We start from the raw sequence: 21,695 nt of genomic DNA, 5'->3' as shown, positions 1-21,695 counted from the left end.
AGTAGAACATTACGAAAAGCGTGCATGATCTTCAACTATATGACTTTGCTTGAAGTGCACGAACATTTAGGGGAGAGACACGGACTTTGGTATTGCTAATTTTTCCTAGTTTTTTTTTTCGTAAATCGCATATAACGTGTACATTGACAGGACCTAATAAGTCCTAATTTTTCTTAGTTTTTTTAGTTTTCTAGTTTGTGTGACACAAATTGTGTCTACCCCCTAGACGAACATACTATTTGCATGTAATAGGTATACGAGAAAGGGCAGTTCAATTGTCGAGATGCATTATTTGATCGGTTTAGAAACACGAGATGTGAGTGAATATAAACGGAGAGGGCATAGTATTTACTGTAGTTTAATTCGTGTATATGTTTGATTTTTAGGTGTCTAGGTTATTCAGTGCTGATAAGTTAAAAGTACTGTAGGCCCATCAAATTGTTATTGTTGTGAAATGAACGTTATTAGCTTTATTTTATTCAAGTCAATATTTTAGGAGTATTTCATTTTTAAATATGTTATATCATTATAGGTTACGTAATCAATAATCTCAAAAATCATGCAGCTTCCGTTTTGCTTAAAAACATTCTTGTCACTATCATTTCTCTCTTAATCTCCGTTATATTCGTTTAAATGAAAAAACATCATGTTGTTATCGTTATGTCCATTTTAATATCTATTCTCACTTCTACCCGGGTTAAAAAAATTGACATTTCATCAAAAAAATAATAGAAGATGAGTACAATTAACTTTAATTTGGCGTAGTCTCAAAATTGAACAACAAGGAACTCGAATCTTTTAAAAAATCACTGCTGCGTGAAGGTGCATACGGAAGGACGATTTTTGATTCGTCGTATCATTTGAGTGCGATAGAAAAAGAACTTCAGAATCTAAATAAGATTAGGAAACAAAATGTCATGAAACAATCACTAATTAGTCAATACCCATCTACTGTGGAAAATCATGGAGCTCAAAAAATCTCCTTTAATTAATGTTATAATGAACCGTTTCAACGAAGCAATTCACGCATTTAAACCACATTATTTATTTACATTTATTTGCGTGAACTACAATTTGACATCGTTTCTCCTCTGAACGCGACGACACAGAGGATCTGATTAAAAACGCCATTGATCAGCTTGACAAACTGTAATATAAAGTCGAAGATAAAGAGCATGCGATCGACCGATATGCCCCATACAAAGGGAGAAGTTATACACAAATGATGGATGATATATTTTCAATGTGACTACTGATCAGACATTCGTCGTGAGTTTCTGTGCTTATCAAACTAATAATGGGGATTTTTATTGAATATAAACCTTTTTTGTGTATTTTCATTTTTATCTTTAAAATCTCTGAATTTTTAAATATCAAATTTGACATATCTGAGTAAGTAAAAATGGCTAATCAAGAACATACTTTATTATTAATTTGTTTGAAGATCATATTAATATTTGTCAATTTGTTGACCAAAGTCAATACCATTTCCGTGTTTACATAGTAAATATCCAAATGTTACCTTTTGCACCAATTTTCTCATCTTAATGAATAAAACGGAGAAAAATACTATTTTAATTAGTGTAGAAGAAATCGTAACATATATAACTGAAAACAATCATGCTGTTGTTTTATGTAAACCGACTGAATCAGTACAAGTTCTTTTCCCAACGATTGCCATCGAATATTAGCAGCGCACACTCAAACCACCATAGCAAAACCCGATGAAATGAGAAAAGAAGATGGCACAACTAACGGTACAAGAGTGAACTGTTTCACATTTGCATTAGTATGGCCCTATATTCGCTACTCTGTTAATGTTAGAATATTTTTGCTTTCCTTTTCTTTCACCTTTCATTCCCAATTGATGGTGTGTGGGAAGTTGATGCTTTTGTGCACAAATATTGCAACATTCTGATGCAAACTCATTTTTTTTTTCTTCTTTTCCATACATCTTGAGATGCCAAGTGCAAACTGTAATCGGAGATATGTAGTTCAATTGTGATCTGAATTAATTTATGCCTTACATATACATTCATATTCAATGAAACACATTCTATTCTATTGTTTTATGCACATGTGTTACCTTCACCGTGGCAATTAAAAAAAAAAATCCAATATCGCTGTACCAAAACCAATTTACTAAAATTAGATCAGAATGTTTATTTTATGTACTTTTTTATCATTAGTTTTTTGAACGCCTTCAAATGACGATTTAATGAATTATTTATTTGATCGTTAACAAACATTTTTCGAAAATGTTCCACGTAGATTGACCAATTTGGGCATACTTAAGTTTTGATGTCTTACCTGAACATACCGCAATATCCATTTGCTGCATCAAATGTCTGATCGGGTGGCACAACACTGAAAATCAATAAAATGTCATTTAGTTTCATGTTCAGTAAAACATAAATCAGATGCACTTATTTACCGTTCCATTAATCGTGGAAATTGAGATAAACATCCAATAGCGGCAAGTAAATTTGGATCTCCCGGTCCAGCAATCTCCGGTAGTTCACGTGACGTTAAAACCGAACCTGGCATTGACAATCGAAATTGCGGACGAGATGACATATCCTGTAATTATATAATTAAATCAATTGAATTATTTCATTTTTTCTCCAATGATATGCATTATGTGACATACGTGAGGTCGCATCCATACGATTGGTTTTCGTCGTGACAATGATTTTGTATAATTTGGTGGAAAGTCGGAGTCTTCGTGTAGACCAGATCCGCGCGATAAACCACCATTACAATGTCGATTATTATTTGGTAGAGTTCCGTTTGATATTGCTTCAATGGAACGGGGCCGTGACAAAGTTGACATATGATCGATTTGTCCATTCAAATGTGTTCCACCGTTTGTCCACGACCGCATTTTCAAACCACCATCTGATTTTTTTTTTTTTTTTGAAGAAAAAAACAATGAAATTGATTAAATTGATTCACAATAGCAAACGGATAAACCGAACGTTAGATAACAGACGGTTAAGATCGAAAACCTAATAACGGAGTTACAACAAGTTCTATAAATGCAATTGAAAGAGAAAAACGGGTAAATAAAAAATTATCGTATATTTTAACATTGTCATTCATCATTTATTTGAACAATATGTCAGCATGAACATGTGTAAAAATTCACCGATATTTCTCATGCATACCCGATAAGGCCATAAGAGCTGAATGACTGAAATAAAAGGTAAATATCTATGCTCGAATGGAGAGTAGTTGTTTTGACGGAAATGTGCAACAAGTCAAACGGACAATATCCAATAGCGATTGTGTGTCTTTTTTTTTCTCTTCGTCATATCGGATGCTTGATGAGGCCAAATGAAACAAAGTAGATTTGTACCTATTTGCCATCATATCGCATATGCATCCAACTGGTTTTATAACCACGCAAAAGACGAAAGAATTTCGATATCGTACGCTTTTGACCATAAGTATGAGTACAGAGCATATTGCACACACATATAAATAGAGAGTGAGAAAGAATGATACGAAAATTTACAGGCAACAACAATGCAATACATAAGTAATGTAACGAACAGATTGTCATTTATTACTTACTAAATGCGCGACACAACAGAATGATAGTAACGGTAACGGTAAATCAAATCTTTAGAGAGAAAGAGAAATAGCAATTACAAATAAACTGTTTATTTATTGAAGTTCGAACCGAAAAGTACACAAAGGCCAGTTATAACAATGATACAACCGAGGAAAATGGCATTATCGGTTTGCGCGTGTGATTGCTCACTTGCAGACAGAATCTTATTCAGCAGTCGCAGCGGTAATTGTGTAAACTGGCTGTGTAACTATGACGGAGAGTTGCATGTTTTAACCAGTTCCGATAATGCTCATCTTATTATAGGAAATTAAATGCATTTCTTTTCTGTTTTTTTAGTGCATTTTTATAACAGCGATAAACTTTCGAGCCAAGATCGATTGTTAGAAGGAGAAAAAGCGCAATACACGGATTTCCATCGGAATTTAAATATTAATAAGTAGTTCTATTGGACATATAGTCACAATATATTATGACGGACAATACATGACGATGAAGCAAAACTACGTCGCATAAATCGACATATCCGGTATTTTAATTGCTAATTAATACGCATCGAAGATCGAACGGAAAATTTGTACAGTTTCAATATACATACAGCACCACACAGCTTCAACGTATAATTTATATCTTTTTTTCTAGCCACAAGGCATTTTATTCATTCAATCAATAAGGTTCTTCAAACCCGGACATCGTCTCTACGTTGAGAATTGACATGTGTCAAAATGCAATAGAAAATTTCAAAATAAAAAAAATATTTAGAAGAAATGAAAAGCTCAACATCATGAGACGTTGCAAATTACGATGTTTATGCAATATATGCGCCACCGTTTAATACACTGCAATTAAGTTCTCATAAACACGTTACAAATGTATGTTTAAAGTGAATTAGAATGAACTGGAATAATGAGATCAAAGTGAAAACTGCCCATTAGAGAAAAAAATATATATCCGATAAGTGAAATCTCATTTTATCGATGGTTTTCTCGATCATTTTCTCTTTCTTTTTCTTTCTACCTCTCTCTCTCTCGCTCTCTCGCTCTCTGTTATATCAAATATTAGCGAAACGATAATCTAGCATATCGGAAGCGTGTACTTAAAAAAGAGTGACAAATGATCCAATTTTATGACTAGAACACGCACATAAAAGAAAGTTGTGTGTCTGAAGCGAAATTTCATTTCAACATTATCTCAAAATTAAATCAGTAAAATTCAATCAACTCCATAACAACTATTTTTAAATAAAAAGTCTTTTGACATCGTTCTTGAATTGTCAACTGCATCGAGAGATTTTCCACATTCATTTTTTATGGATATTTTGGAGACAAAATTTGTCCATTGGGATGTTTTCCATTATTTGAAAGGTACTATTATAATTTCATGTTGCTTTCATAATGCATGTCATGAAAAATATCAGATTGCAAATTTTGCAATCTTGCAATTTTAGTGTTTCGCTTCCACATTATCTACATCGTCTCATCTTCTCATCGTCGTCGTCATCAGAGATTTTGCGAATTGTTGTGCATAAATCAATGGGGAATGCCGATGATTTCAAAGTTTAAAAAAAAAGATTCTTGAGATAATTCTGCATGCTAAACCGGCATTATTTCGATTTTCAAATGGCGAAGTATTCATTCAATTCAATTTGATTCGTTCTGATATTTGTCCAATTACGACGAAAAAAAATGTAAGTTGTAAAAATGTGCTGCTGCTGTAGAATTTTATTTTTATCCATATCGTATCGTTAAATGATGCTAGCCATATATTTTGATAGAAGAAATGCAAATGAAATCGAATCGAAAATAAATAGCGAATGGCAAAAACAGTACGATTAAATGTGCGAAAAGAGTGTGTTTTGTCGCGCCAATGCATTGCAGCTCATTTGAATAAATACACCGTTTTTTAATAGGTGATAAAATTCAATACTTCAATTGATTTTCTTGTAGTTGTTGTCCGAAACGTTATCTCTCGCTTCACTGTTTCTGTGACTTCAACTTGAAATTGGATGTGTGTGTGTACTGTTTGTACAGAATTTCATATGCAGATTGCATGATTCCATTCGGCTGGACCAATCTGCAGTTTGCATGCTTTTTATTCTGGTGCCTGCCGAAATTATGTGCATTATTCGAGGCAAGGTCAGTATTTTTACATGACATTTTTTTAATGAGGTACACACTATACACATGCCCCTTTTTTTATCACAGTTGGAATAACTTAAGATATACATATTCGGATTAATTATTGATGAAACAGTCTTATTAATTGAATATTTTTGGTTAAAGGGTATTTGAACACCATTGAACATTCCAAATTAATTCGTTAATTATACAAGCGAAAAAGAATAGCTTCCGATGTGCTTTGACATGTTTTTGAGAAATAAAAAAATGACGTAACAAGTTGAGTGAATAAAATCTCAAGTCAATGTAATTTTGTTGGTCATTTGTGAGTTCGTTGCACGCCACACACTTTCTTTATTACAGTTCATAGATTCGATATTTGTCAGCTACTCGTGCCGAAAATTGGGGATAGAATGCATTAAAATGAAATTTCAACATTGAAAAGTTGTATTTGTGCACAAATGTAATCACAAAAATAACGAGGCTGTGTCATAGATTTGTTTTTGTTGTTGGTGTTGTGCCTCCTTTTATTTTTTTTTGCGTCGTGGTTTTGCTCCATCTAAACGCAAAAATAGGTAACGGTGCTGAAACAATGATAATCATACAATCACACATATCCCGTGTGGTGTGAAAATCGCACATATTTCTTTCAATGGATTGTTATGGTGCAGTGAATGTGTACTCGATTTTGATTCGCACTGCAAGTGAGCCATCGCAAAGTGTTGAAGGTAGCTGCACTTTAGCCGTATTATACCGTAAATGCACCGAATAAGAAACCAAGTGTGAAAAAAAGCATGCATTCGTACACACACTCACACACACACACTGTGAGAGAACCAGTTGAAGATTATGTCTATGCAACAAAGAAACTTAAAAACAATATCACATACGATGAGGCAAAACTCGACGAAGATTCATGAAAGAATTTATTCATTGAAAGATTTTGTAAACGTAAAAAGCATTCGATGTTTTTGCAATCATTATCACCATCAAATTTTCCACCTCTCTACAGTGAAAGCATCTTCATCTATATCCTCCTATTCATCGAATGCGAACATTTTGTGTGCTGTTGTATCATTTGATGTTGCACTTAGCGTACGATTTCAGTGCAACGTAAAACTAATTCGTCGCTTCGGTAACGAAAAGCGAAATAGTAAAAGGAAAAAAGATCATCCAAACCTATTTAAAAAAAAATATAGAAAGAAAACACTTAAGTTTCCTATTTATGTTCTTGTAACTTGTTCGTCCGTATGGAAGCAAAAAAAAAGAAGAACATTAGTTTGAATTCAAGGTAAGATGCAAAGGCACTGAGAGAGCCCTTACCTCATTTTTTTTACGTAATGTTATTATCTGTAAGAATCTTTGGCCTGTAATCGCACTCGAGTTCAGAAATGGTAAAATATAATATCCCAAATCGTTACTTCGGTTCATGAAATTCAACGCACCAATTGATTATTGACTACTTGATATTTATAAAAAAATGTGACATTTGCACATTTTACTTCCGTTTAAATGGTTTTACCAATCACCTCACGAAACAAAAGACACTGTTGATAATTTCCATTCAGGTAGAGTTTGATAAAAATCAAACCATTCTCCATTCCAGATAAGCGATGCACTTTTGATTTCGGCTTTTTTTTCTTTATTTTAGCTAATAACTTTTTAAAGCAACGTCTCTTTATCGCTCCGTTTGCAAAACGCATTCCCTTGTATTTTGTGTAATATTTTACTTTCATAGAATTTCTTGTGCATCGAATGTTTTTCTTTTCTTTCAAAATCTAGATGCGGTGCTCGTTATTCGAATCATTTGTGTTTGTTTTCAAATCGATATATTAAATGTAAAAATGCCACAACTACTCCATTTTATCGCTTGTTCACTCCGAAAATAGCAACAGAAACTGTGCGAACTGTAGAAACAGCGGATTTTGTTTGGCATCAGATGAAGACCTACTCAGAATGCAGGCAAAATGGAATTCTATTGAGTGAATTGAATTTTGTAAATAATTTAGTTATGTGTGCGCGCGCTTTTTTCTCTTTCTTTCTATCTATCTTACTGTGCACTGACAAGGCACATAGGCACACACAAAAAAAACGTTCGTTCGCAAACGAACGATTGTGCGGCTCACAAGTCAACGATCAAACGACTCCAACTCTTAGGTGAAATTCATTTAGTCGACATATTTTCATAGTTAATTCTTAATTTAATTAAATATTCAGGTAAAATAAAATGGTCTGATATTTATTCGCTCTGTTCATTTTGATTTTGCAACCAAAAAGAGTAATTCTTTCAACGAAATAGATAAAGTCTATAAATTCAACCAACATATATTGTATACGCAGTCTCAAGTTATGGCAATAGAAATGCAACAAACATCAAACATTTTATCGGCATGCATATACCTAGTCTTCATTCGTTCTTTATTTTTCATTTTTGTTGTGCAAAACGTATAACCAGAAACAGAAAAATCTTCTCACTGAATTGGAACGCATTGAAGTAAAATTCTTGGAAGCGATTTTAATGCAGTAATGCCGATTGAAATCAACGAGAGCTACATAAAACTTTTATAACTTTTTTCTAGAAAAAGAAAATTTCAGCTTTTTATATTTGGAGGTGATTTGATTACTCGTGCAAGTAAATTGATGATTTGACAAGTTGATTTGAATTCTAATGCTGATGAATTGTATCCGATTAATAATAGAAGATTTTTTGGTGGTTTTTCAATCATTAAAATATTTAATATTCTCATTTTTATGAATTACCGCCGATAATCTTCGATAAAAATCGAGCATGAATTTTTGGCTATCAAAATTGTTGACAGTCAGAATCGAAATAATATCGTAGTGTCGTTTGTATTTTTGTTATTTTCTCCATTTTTATGAAAATGAAGAATATAAAGCTATCGATCATCATGTAGAAGTGTTTCCAGGTTTGGTGCTATAAAAAAAGGTCACTCCCTTTCCAGAGTGGAACGAATCCGATGTTTTCCATTTCCTTTTTTTTTTTGTTAAGAATGCAAAAGAATATAATATTTCCTAAAATATTTTAGATTTGATGTTTTGCTGGAAATGAATTTGTTGCAAACAATGCTTTTATTATGTCGACAAAAACTTATGTTGTGATGCAACTTTTTTTTATTCCGCCGTCGAACAATTCATTTCGATAAAAACTTCACGCGCGACAGACAGTCCATTGTGCGCTCGCAAAGCGTGAGAAAAATGAACGTTCGACTGATTGAAAGCAATCGCATGTCTTGGTCACACAAAAGGACAATATTGTTGCTCGGCATCAAGACAGTATAGAGTTGCCTTTTAGTCGAACTGGCAGCGAGTAAAATGAATGATTACATATAACAAATTACTTTTGAGTGAAGACGATTTATAGCTGGCAACGCTTCATATAAGCGAGAGTAATATTTTGTAAACATTTTTGTAGTGATTTTATGGCTGCCTTGGACGTCTTTTACGATGTTCTCAACGATACCAATTTAGGTAGCGACATGTGAAATAATTGGCGAAAGGTACTCGAATGTGTACACATCACGTCCGCGAACTACTACTTGTGACCGTCGTCCCTTCGTCGACGATTTGTGTGTGTGTGCTATTGTGTGAACGACAACAAACACTGCAAAAAAATACAAATGCCAATTGGAAGAACATCTCAATTAAAACTTTCATGACATAAAAACAAAGATGATAGCAGTCGAATGGTGAGTACACACTTTATGTGTCTACTCTCTAATGTTCTGACCTCGACGAATATACCATTTCCAAGATCAAGTCATATAAAACATTCCGAATTGAATATTATGAATGTGTTTGCTGTACTATGGTCAACGAACACCAGCATAAATGGCAAATCGCAAATGGTATATCAGTTTTATGGCGACCAAAACCAGAAACATTGTTTGACTCTATAGCCGATTCGCTTAATATTGTTATCGATGTTCGATATATTTTGAGACCAAATGTCTTACGCAGAAAAAAAACGTTATTAAACTGTTTGCCAAACAATCAATTATTGGTGTACTTATCCGGGGGTATTCAATTCATAATTATATTGCGGCATTTTCTTCACTTTCTTTTGTTCACTTTTGAAATCCCCTTGGCCATCGTAAATGGCATCGTTGTAAACGACATTGTAAGAGTTTTTCTTTCTTTTGGTGTCGCTCTTTCTTCTTTTCTCTCTTCATTTCGCTGGAACATGAAAATCAACAAAGCAATAATAATATGGTTTGGCATTACACGTTAACATTATTTACGTTAATCTTTTTGGCGAAGTTCAGTTTTTCCGAAAATGTGCGAATTACACTACACTTTAACATTTTAAATGTAACTGATATTGATTCTGTGAAAACTTCAAGCACTTCCAAACATATTTGGCCAAATTATTTTGAATGCAAAAAACACATTTTTTTTGGAATGATTTGAAAAACAATTACACAAAATAGCTCCGCAACAAAGCTGTTTTTCAAATTTAAAGTGTTCTTAGTTTAAATTCTATAATAATTGAATTAGATGCTGTGAGATCATAATTAGCGGGGAGAAAACATGAAACGCGTAAACCATATCGTGAAGCCAAACAATAACAACAACAATTATGATCCAAATGGAAATGCACTTGAACTTAACGATGACTTAACACCGAGTACAAATTATTCGCTGAATGGAAAACGTTAAAAATGTGCTCATTCACATAACAACTAAAAAAAATGAAACATACATCTAACGGTGAATCGGTGTGCTAATTTATTGCTGCTGCAATTTAAATCTATCGTCAATTTCAAATTTGATTTATTGTTTCTTTTCGCTTTGGCCACTAAATATACACATTTTCGATGCGAAATACGAGCAGAACTTGATTTTGGATTTGTAACAGTGCCCCATGTTGACATGAGAATTAAATTCTTTTAGAAGTTGCAAACCGAACATTTTATTACAACATTCTGAAGCAGACATTGGACCAAAGTAGTCTGCTTGTTTATTATTAAATAAAGATTATTATTGTTATATCAAGTACACACAATTGTATTGTCGTTCGAATTATATGTGTGTGTTACAGAGAGAGAGAAGCGCATTACATAGGAAGAGCACCCGGTATTAAAATGCAACATACAAATATAAAAACATAACGCGCAAAAATGGTAATTTCATCCATGTGCATCTTGCACACTTGATGCTCTCCAATTCGCGGTCTTTTTCGGTTCGATAACGCCAGTCACGTCAGCAGCAATAACACATCATTTTTTACAACAATAAACTTGAATCGGCAAATGACCAAACGAACCAAACAAAAAACAAACACTCGTTCGTTTAAATTGAGCGTGAATATATGGCAATCAAAATTGTTGCAGTCAGAATCTAAATAATATCGTAGTGTCGTTTGCATATATGTTATCTTCTCTATCTCACTTCTATTAGGTAAGCACTGTTTTATTATGTGTGTGTGTAAATAAGCCGGTGATTTAGGTGCTCGCTTCGAACGTATACGGTGCGCATGTGTTGTTGAGTGTAGGTGAGTAATTAAAAAAAAATATTACTTCGGTTCTCGTTGTATGAGACTCATGAGCTGTTGGCTCGTATGGTTGTTGGCCTGTTGCCTTTGTGCGCAAATACGTATTTATTATGTATGAGCATGCGCTCTCGCGCTAGCGAACTTCATCATCAGATTCTTGTGGTAATATAATTCTATTTATTTGATTGTTATTTTTTGTGCTGTTTATACCGTAACAGATGATCACAAAACATTTAAACAAGAAGCAAAGAGAAACACACACACACTGTACACTCGTTTATACTATGTGATTAACATGCGCACAGCAATCGACCGTCACAGAATTGCGTACAACTCACGATCGATCGACGGTGATGATAATTTGATGACTGCAAACCAGTTGAAAGAAAAGTTTGTAAAATTCGCACAATTTATTGTCGATTTCTTCGGTGTGTGTGCGTGTGTGTTTTTCAATCACGTGTACTCATAAACGGGATTGGAATAAAAACGGCGACTAGTCGAATAATCACATTACATAGTTCATTGTAATTAATTTTGTGATTTTTTTCAGCAAGAGCAAGAGATAACGTCATCAATAGCGAAATGCCACCACAGAATGTTCAGCTGATGCTGTAAAGCAGTGTCAGATTTGGCCTCTTGTATCAAATGAGAATTATTATAACGAAATGACATTTATGTTCTGTTATTGCCCGTGTGTGTGTGTGTGTGCGTGTGTAATATGGAAAACTATAAACATATTTTTACTGCCGATAAGAATGCGGCACCCGGTAAAGATAACAGGATGAACGAGTATTTTGTACATAAAAGACTTTGTTTTTATTTGGACGTGCATTATCTAACCGCGATCTTGCCTTATGTGTACGCGCAAGTGTGTAGAGAAAAAAAGAAATTACATGCACGAATCTTGCGTAATAAACAGACAACATTTGTTTCAATTGATGTTTGCTTGTTTTGTGACCATTCAGTTTGCAGTTGAAACGGAATAAAAATTGGAATTCAATCAATTGCCATTGAAATCTCATTTAAAATGCGATCTTCATTCTCTTCTGCTAACTTTGTTCATCTTTTAACGGAACCTCGCATATCTTCTTCTTCCTCCTTTTTTTCGTTGATGTTTCGAATGGTTTTTTTATTTCTTCTTTTTTCATTTAATTCACGCGCATCTAACCGACTTCGGTTCGTTTGATTTCAACAGTTGAGCATTGCGCAGGTGAATATTTTGCCAAGGCATTACTCTGCTCATTAAATTGCACGTTAGAATATGGTAATTATATTTCGGTGGCAATCCGTAACAAAACAATATTCAACAACCGCCAATGGATCATATGCATATATAATATATGATTTTTAAAATATGGTAATTCATAAATAATGCTATGCGGTAGACGCACCACACGATAAACTGCTATCGAACTGGAGTAAACGATACGTGCAAAAGGGCAGCAAATTACCATCGATACCGTGCCGACCATACCGTGAAATTCTAAGAGCAATACGGTTCTAAGTGCTAAAAAGCAAAAACAATCACCATCTTCTTCATACGATTGTTTTCTCTTCATATATATATTTTATATTGACTTTTCATTTCAGACAATAAAACACATCATCCAACATCAAAAATAACGTCATTTGATGATACCAAAAATTAACAGTTATTATTGGCGCACGTGTTGAACGTTTAATATTAGAGCAAGATAATCTACTGTTTCGAAACTCAAATGCCATTATTTATGACAAAAACAAATAGGCTATATCACGAAATGACGACTCCGAATAAACAGACTAAAGAAATGCCGAATAGACGAGAGAGACCGATCGAAAAAAAAAATCGTCATTGGAATTCGTTAATTGTCTATTTGGGAGTGCAGTTGCATTCAATGCTCTATTGTTTTCAGCTTGTGTTTGTGATACCGATTTCGGTGGTTGGTTTCATGTTTGTTTCGTTTCGCTTTTGATTAGGTGCTATTTTCATTTAAGAGCACATTGTCTTTTGTCATCGTTTCACTTTATATTATGTTTGTACTCTTGGTGCGTCGTTTCCATCGTAATTCAACTTTTGATTTTGTCTTTTGTGTGTTGATTTTCGTTGTTTTTTTTTCTTCAGTCGTGTGTGTGTATGTGTGTTTTTTTTTCGTCGTCGTTCTCTGGCCCATTTAAATGCGTGATATCATCCACGATAATTCCATAAAAATATCTATTTTATTGTATGGCTAGAGGCTTGCGCATTCGTTCCAAATAGTACTCTTCCAATGGTTTGAGACAGCAATCTGGCAGAGCGATTGCCAACTTTATTCGTGGGATTATTCGTATGAGTTTGAAACAAAAGAGAAAAGAAATAGAAAAAGAAAAAGAAGAGGAATGAAACACCCGTAGACTTGTTAATAAATTGGTAGTAGATGAAGAAAAAAAAAGAATATCATATAATTTCATTTAACTTTGTGCACGTAATTTGGGATTCTTGAATGCTAATCAACTTCCTGTGTGTTGTGTGAGCACGAGTTTGTTCGCTCACAAACACACACACATGCTCGTTGTTTTCATCATTTCAACCGTTCCAAAGACATGTCATGTGGAATGCTATTTCACTTTTGGATAAATGACACGCAGATTATGCGCGCGACCGCGAGAAAAAACAATAAAATTATAGATATTATTCGCATTGAGGTGGCAATACTCAAAGCTTATTAAGTCAATCCTATTGCTTCTATATAAACAAACAGAAAATTGAGAGTTGGAAGAGAGCGAGAGAGAGAGAGAGAATAGCGCATTTACGCACTAAATAAATAAATAGTATCATCACAACGAATAGATCAACGCCGTATTTTCTCTATTAATTGACATGATTAGTATAAAAATTGTGGGAATAACTAAACGCAGTTAAATTCAATTAAATTGGATTGAATTTTATGTGGTTCGTCCAACGCAGTCGATTCTTTGTGCATAAATCAATTAAGATATCGTTTTTATTAGTTTCTATCGAAAAAGAGTCGTCGTCCATTTAATTAAGTTAATTCAGGCCAACGGTGTTTATGAGACAAACCAAAAGTGAAAATCGCACCCAAAATGTTGATATTCGAACAGTTAATTGGCACTGTGAGCGGTCAATGGCAAAAGATTTCAACTTAGATACACATATACACGCACTCGTCGATCTGGCGTTTAAATCAGCCAAACAATAATGCAATCGATTGGTTTTTCAGAGTTATTCAAAGTCGTGATTTCGATTCAATTTATCTGAAAAGTCTTGATGGATTTTTTGTTGTTGTTGTTGTTTGTTGATTTCCTCAAATACGTTGATGAACGGATGTATTAGTGTTTAAAGTAAAATGATGTGTACCTCTCAATTGTACATTCCGTTTTATTTGCGAAAAAGAATTCTAGGATGAGTTTGAAACGCCGTTGTTCTATGGCAATGAAGAGGTATGGATCGTGTTTGAGTCATTCAAAATAATATCAATTGCAGCGCTGGGCCATCATTCAATCCATGAATTGATCGATTGAATGATGATGAATGCTTCAATCATGCAACAAAGTCTTATGGGGCGATACCCGGGCAATGTGCTTTTGCCATACAATTTTTTTTTATTTATTTATATATATTTTGTTGTTGTTGCTGTTTGAAATATGCGCGCGCACTCGTTCGTCCAATGTTTATTATTATTTGTGCGGATCGTTCATTAGCAATAAATGCGAAATTAATGCTTCATACTTGCTGATCGTTTGTGAAGAGTGAAAAAAGCAGTGGAGCACATCAAACCAATGTGTGGATAGCGCAGAGAGCGAAACTGCAGCATTTCTAGACAAAATGAGATTATTTTATGATTTTGATGTGGTTGTTGTTGTTGTTGATGATGTTTTTTACTTCATATTATTTGCTTAAGCCGGCCGAGTGTGTGTGTGTGTGTGCATTTATTTTGGAACTTGATTTGTGAAAAGTTTGTATTTGCGGTACCATAGACACACCGTCAAAACCGGTTTCACTTGCATCTTTAGCTGGCATTTCAATTGCTTATTATACGTATAAGTGCATTTCACATTGTATTATTTTGATTAAACGCGCAAACAAAAATCACATGATTAGCTTAATGATGATCGCTTTTCCGAAATGTACCACAGAGTTCTTCAAATATTTTTCATTTGTTTTGTTTACATTTCTCTTTTTTTAATGTAATCACCACATTTTTTAAATTCTTGTTCTTGGTGTTTTTTTCTTAAATCGAACATTTTTTTTTTATCGAAAACGTAATTTCTTGTATTGATATTCCAATTCTTAAAGTCAACAAGAGTTAAAACTTCGAATATATCTTTTCAAACCGTATTGAATGGCATGATGAATTCAGTTGGAAACAAACAATATACACATACGCCATACAGAACATTTTTTTTCTTCAACTATGGCTGTACTCATTTTTAATATCGAATGGTAAGAAATTTCACTTTTTTTTCTCGTCATGCGTTGAAAAAAAAAAATCTCCACATAATAATACAAAATGTGCAACCGATAAGTTTGCCATTATAATACTTTAAAGTGAATGGTGAGAGATCACTTACTGATGTGCCCATTTGGCGGATGAATTATTCCATTAGATCGATATCCGGAAGGCATGGTGTGGATTTTGTGTCACCGTTTGCAACAAAAACTGAAAAACACATTCACTATAAACAATCTTACACTAATAAATACTGTCGGTCAACTTAAGACCGAATTGGCTTTCAATGTAACTACACTGTGATCGTTTTCTATAGAACAAAAAATCGTTTTTTTTTTTCATTAAATATATTCAATTTCTCATTATTAGATTAATTGTGTTGTTTGTCCACCAAAAATAAAAGTAAACAATTTCACATTAGATCGCATTTAAAATACATTAAATCCAATAAAGTTGGAACAATTGCATTTTCAAACACAAATATTAAATTTCACACAATTCGTTAGCGCTGTTGTAAAAATCCTAAATGAGAGTGAAATAGTTAAAAATCGCATCATTTGTGATGTCTGCTGTCGTTTGTCACTGATTTGTCGGTACATGCAATCTAATCGTTATGCTGTGCGATCGTTTTTTTTTAAAGAGGGAGTTTATTCGCATTGACTTGTTTCGTACAAATGATCGTACATCAAACGAAACAGGCTCAAAGAACGATAAAATTTTGAACAACGGCCCATCTTCTAATTGAGTGTCGTGCGAATGAAAACATAAATCAATTTCAACGAAATAGGAATTCGTTAGATGTAAGAGGAAAAAAACCGTGCCATTGATCGTCGTTGATTTGTATAGTATGGTGCAGGCGGTCTTTTCAAGTTGAGAAACTAAACTGTGTTCAATTATTGCAATCAACGGCGTTTAGTTCCCTTAGTCGCTATTGTTTGTAATTATATTTTTTTTGTCATCTTTTCGAACAAAGAGATTATATGCTGAGTAACACTTTCTAAAAAAAGTGCTTTTTTTGTATGTAAAATTTCACGTCGCTCAATTCACATGTTTATTTGCATGCAATACACTAACTCACTCATTCGCATACATTTCACATCAATTTGCTGACAATACAGAGGGCAAACATCAATAGAACTGATGCAGTAAGAGACAATTGGTGCTATTCTTCGTTGCCATTCAAATTTTCACGTTTGTGTGAAAATCGGATTTTATTATGAATTCAATGTCATGGCACTCGTGGCGGTGCACATAAGATAAATATACTTTTCGATCAGCAACTAGAACACTCAGATTAAAAGATAAGATCGACGAAAAACAAACCAGAAATTTGGCCAGGGGGTGCGATCAATGTTGTAATGAGAAAGTGGCATACACTCGATTTTTTGTATATTCATACAAGTAACGTATAAAAAATAGATTGAAAGATGCTACGGCGAATGTTCGTTCTTTTGAAATTCTATTGAAATGTCAGCGCTTGTATCAACTGATGATGACGCCCACTGGCATCGAAAAATGTAACCGACTATTTATCATTTGGTTGTAAATTACAAAATGATTACGGTGAAAATATGAAATTTAGATTAAATGTGCTTTATGTCAGGCAGTATTGCAAACACTTTCAATAAAGATCAGGAGATAGTTATTTGATGTCTTGATAACTATTTTATCTCGGTTGAGATAACCAACATAAGATCCAAGTGATTATTTACAAAAATGCTAAGCAAACATTTCCAAGCCTATGGCACAACAATATGAAGAAACAATTTCACTTGATTGATTTGTCACCCACAATCGATCGCACGGATATATCACAATCACATCGTTTTCAGTCAAATTTCCATTCAAATGCTAATTGTTCGAGAATTATTGAAACAAAATCTGTGTTTTATTTACACCAATTGTTGTGATAAATGTACCAAATTGCTTCTTTTCGGTTAGTCAATGAAACTAAATGATTTAATAGACACAAAAAAATACACACATACACAAACTGATTTATAGACTGATCGTTTTAAGTGATTTGTTTTGATTTTAAATGTGTGCAGTCGTTTGTTTTGATTCAAAGTGATTCGGATGGTAAAGTTGAAGAGCGCATAGCACACGAGCTATGCGTACACCACATTCTACTCCGTTGAAGTATGTGAACGTACTGAAATATCAGTTTTACCTCTAGCCGCTATGCTGTGTGTCTTATATTCACAATAATATCATCATTTCTTCTTCTCGTTCTTGTTGTTGGTTTGTGTGTGCTGCTTTTTCAGCGCATTTCGTTCGGTAATTTTGTTTTCTAAGTTTCTTTATTTCTTTCTCCATGCTTCTTCTATTTCATTTAACATTAATTTGGTTAACACTTGACGGAGCTATGGCGCGAACCAAGTTATTTGGGGGCTTGGTTTTCGTGCCGAAAGTTAATTCAGCAGCAATAATGATAAGTCGAAATGTATCCATGACAGAAAATTCTCCTGATAGCCTCTTGAAGCTATGATTATAATTCAAAATTGAAGGTCGCAAACACTCCCTCGCCATAAAGTAAAGAATCAAAATAACTAACGTGCTAGTGTTAACTTTTCTGTTTGTTAGTCATTTCATCTCTATCTCTCGAGCCATTTTGCTCGTACAGCAAAAAAAAGCTATCACTGAACGTCGCACGATTCAGTATATATGTTGGTACTTTTTTTTCTCTTAATATCGTTCTGTATGCGATTTTTTTTTTCTTCTTTTCTTCCGATCCTCTGCAAAACGTCTCTGTCGAGTATTCTCTCTCTCTCTCTCTCTCATCTAAAACTGCACGGCTCACCGAATCTCTAACTGATTCATGATTCTGAGCAAACTTTTTTTTTCGTTCATTTTGCTGTTACTGCTTGAAAACTGTAGTTCGATGATGCTCTTCCAAGCATACGCTGGCATTGCACATTCTCTCTGCATGGAACATAAATTGACGATCAAAGGTACATAGAGTAGAACATGGCTACATATGGCTTTAGCTAGTAGCGATGTTTTTATTTGTTGTGTTCCATATCGGAATCGAAAGAAAGAAAACTGTGCTCGATTCAATTGGCGATCGAAATTGCATCAAGTGAATTGAACCTCATAGATAATGCCTTTATCTTTTCGAACAAATATTGCAATGAAATTTTAACGTGGAACATTTTCGGGGTAACTCTCTCAAACTGAAATCACTAAATTTCATTTGAAAGAATTATCTTATTTACGAAAATCAAGCCGTACATTTCACATGAACACATTACATTGCTACAGAGAAAATTAACCATAGTGAATTGGAATTTGTTCCAAGCAAAAGTGTGCCTACTCCACTGATCGGTTATTTGAAAGGGAATTTAACGTGAATCAATAAATGTGATTATGTCGATTTCAGAACCACAAATGCGGTGAAAAATTAACACTCACATACACGGTTGGTACTTCTAGATAATAAAATTATGATAACAAATAATTTGTATTTCAATTTTTTCTTATTGCTTCTTTTATAAAGTATTTGTTCCTAAAGTAATAATATAATGCCATAATTTTTATAATTCGAAGGATAGCACTTTATGGTGGCTATAGTTTTCATGTACCGGTATAGACCATTGAATATACGTTACTAATTTCATGTATTCTGCAGACATTATATTGAGATATTTTCAGCCAGATGAATCAGCTCAGCCAGATATCGTCAGGAGCTGAAATTTAGTGAAAACAATAGAAATGATTGTTATGGCTATAATTACACTTACATTGCTACAATCCCTATAACAATCACTTTTAGTGATTTCAGCCAGATGATCTGGCTGAAAATATCTCAATATAATGTCTGGTATTCTGTATTGTACATGAGTGGTGTAGTACTTTTCAAATGAATTTATGCCACATTTGGCTGTGTTCATCTACCAGATTGTGTTTAAGTCTTCAGTTTTCTGCGTTTGTAGACGAAAAACTCAATGTGAGAAATGAGTATTGATGTTAGATTGTCACGTGCAATGGGCTGAGAGAGCTGAAAAAATCGGAAACTGTTTCTTTTACAATATCATTCAACCACAGTTAATGTAATACCAAACGAAAAGTTGGTATACAAAAAATCGCCGACAACATTTTTGGTCGAATATTTTGATGAATCTAAAAAAAATAATCTTCAAACACGCCAGTGGTCAAATCAAAATGAGGGTTGTTGAAAAAAAAATCCGATATCGATCGATAAATGCACGTGTTTTCTTTTCAGGTTAAAAAACATTACGAAATGAAATGCATGACAACAAATCAACATAATATCGATCGACGAAAAAACAGGTGTCTATTTGATCTGTGCACGTTCTTCCAAAGGGTGAAAAATGAAAGTAACAAAATTTACGTAAACATAATTTGATATAATATTCATGTCCATGTTTCACACAAACAAACAAACAAATAGAAAAAGGCTCGTGCGACGAGTGACTGTAAATGCATTTCGCTCATGCTACTCTATATGACGAAGGAAAACGAAATGTTTTTTTTGTATATCGCATGGTTGAATGCATGATTGCGTGCCTTGATATATAAATGTATAGGTATAAGTATATAGTACTCACCTCCCCCCGCACATACACACGAACCACAAATACACAACTGGATTGTTGTGGATGGATATGCATGGTCTAACAATAGCAACGACATAATAACCAACAAATTAAAATCATTCCTTATGTACATTCTACACGTTTAATTAATGACTCCGGCTGTTGTACACATACACGCGCTGCTATTGTACGATAAAATGATATGCATTCATACTAGAAAACAGCGTTTAAATGGTTGAAAATGTAATTATTAGTTTTTCTTGTTAACAAAAAATGGAGTAAAATTTTAAAATTGATAAATTATGGTTTTCTGCTTTTGAAACGATGGTAATAGAACAAAAAAAAAACATGCGAAAAAATGCAGAGATCGATTTTTTAAACTTAAAATTGTATTACTCAATCAGATTTTTAGAAGAATATGACACACATCAAATTTTGGTAATGTATATAAAGCATTTAACCTTCGGTTGTTTAGATTATAAGATTTCAAGAACCGTTTCTTATTTGCTGCTGTAAGTGGGTGTTCAAATATGTGAACGACACAATCAAAATTTTGATGAAATGAGCAAAGCCCACAGTTCTTAATTGTTGTTTGCCATATTGGGAGTGAGTTTTCTCCATTTAAATGAGATATCGCCGACTGAAAACAAACTTATAAATACATTTTTCTTATATATACATGCGATGAAATATGTAAATCATCGGTAAGCACGAGAAAAATACTTTTGGACGAAAATAAAATTAGATGCGTTTTCAACTAATTGAATTTTTCAACGCAGTTAATAGAGTCTGTTCACTTGGGGTTGAAATTGACTTTTATTTAATTAATTTTGTTCGACAAAACAAAATCATTTCTTCAAAATCTGTACACATTCAATAGAAATTCTATTGGAATGCTTTGCATTTATTTCCAAAGTTTAATCTCATGACCATTCTCTATAAAATCGATGGCATGATTTCATATTTCTTTGCAAATGTCACCTAATGGATTACATCGATTTTTAATCCAATAGAATCATAAAGTTTTATTTGCAAAATTATTTTGTCCGTGTTCGCATCTGACTTATTAAGAGACTAATATCCTTAGGATGTTTACAGAAAAAATGAAATTTAATGTATGCATCAATTAAGGTCAGTATAAAGTTCAATACGGCGGCAATCATGAATGACTCGATTTCGTAGGGCGACTATCTCTATACAAAAGCAAAAAAGACCTCCAACGATGGTGATGCCATACGGAAACTATACAAACTAAATGAAGAATCGAATGTATTTGAAAACATAGCGATACATAACATTACCTAATAATTCCTTTTTTATGTATTGAAACAGATACACTTCCCCCATCCCCCATTGAGTGTATATTGTTTCCGTGGGACGTCACCATAATCGCACGACAAACCCGAAAATCATCCTCCGCTTGATTTAATATCATTTTCCAAGACCTTTACCTCAATTGTTTTAAATTAGAAAACTTCGTATACATAAGCAATTATTAAGGTTGAA

The 21,695-nt window shown here is 33.6% G+C and overlaps 1 protein-coding gene across 6 annotated transcripts in view; it reads right to left on the bottom strand.

Moving 5' to 3' along the window:
• The window catches only part of LOC116339977 (calpain-11-like), a 63,026-nt gene that overhangs the window by 11,756 nt on the left and 29,575 nt on the right, over positions 1–21,695 (bottom strand). The window contains exons 1-5 of one of the 6 annotated variants that reach the window (XM_031766098.1): positions 17,618–17,771; positions 15,755–15,843; positions 2,651–2,898; positions 2,435–2,580; positions 2,311–2,367 (exon numbers count right to left, since the gene is read on the bottom strand). In XM_031766098.1, coding sequence (XP_031621958.1) covers positions 2,311–2,367; positions 2,435–2,580; positions 2,651–2,898; positions 15,755–15,809 — 506 coding nt within the window. In that variant the 5' untranslated portion in view covers positions 15,810–15,843; positions 17,618–17,771. Of the gene's footprint in view, positions 1–2,310; positions 2,368–2,434; positions 2,581–2,650; positions 2,899–15,754; positions 15,944–17,552; positions 17,572–17,617; positions 17,772–21,695 lie in introns of those variants that run through there. The other 5 variants (XM_031766073.1, XM_031766091.1, XM_031766082.1 and 2 more) reach the window with 5 other exon arrangements.

This window comes from Contarinia nasturtii, unplaced genomic scaffold (assembly GCF_009176525.2).
Source record: "Contarinia nasturtii isolate CC-2019 unplaced genomic scaffold, AAFC_CNas_1.1 Cnas_scaffold_129, whole genome shotgun sequence".
NCBI classification, from domain to species: domain Eukaryota; kingdom Metazoa; phylum Arthropoda; class Insecta; order Diptera; family Cecidomyiidae; genus Contarinia; species Contarinia nasturtii.
Note: the sequence above shows the minus strand (reverse complement) of the source record. Positions and strands in the feature narration are given on the sequence as shown.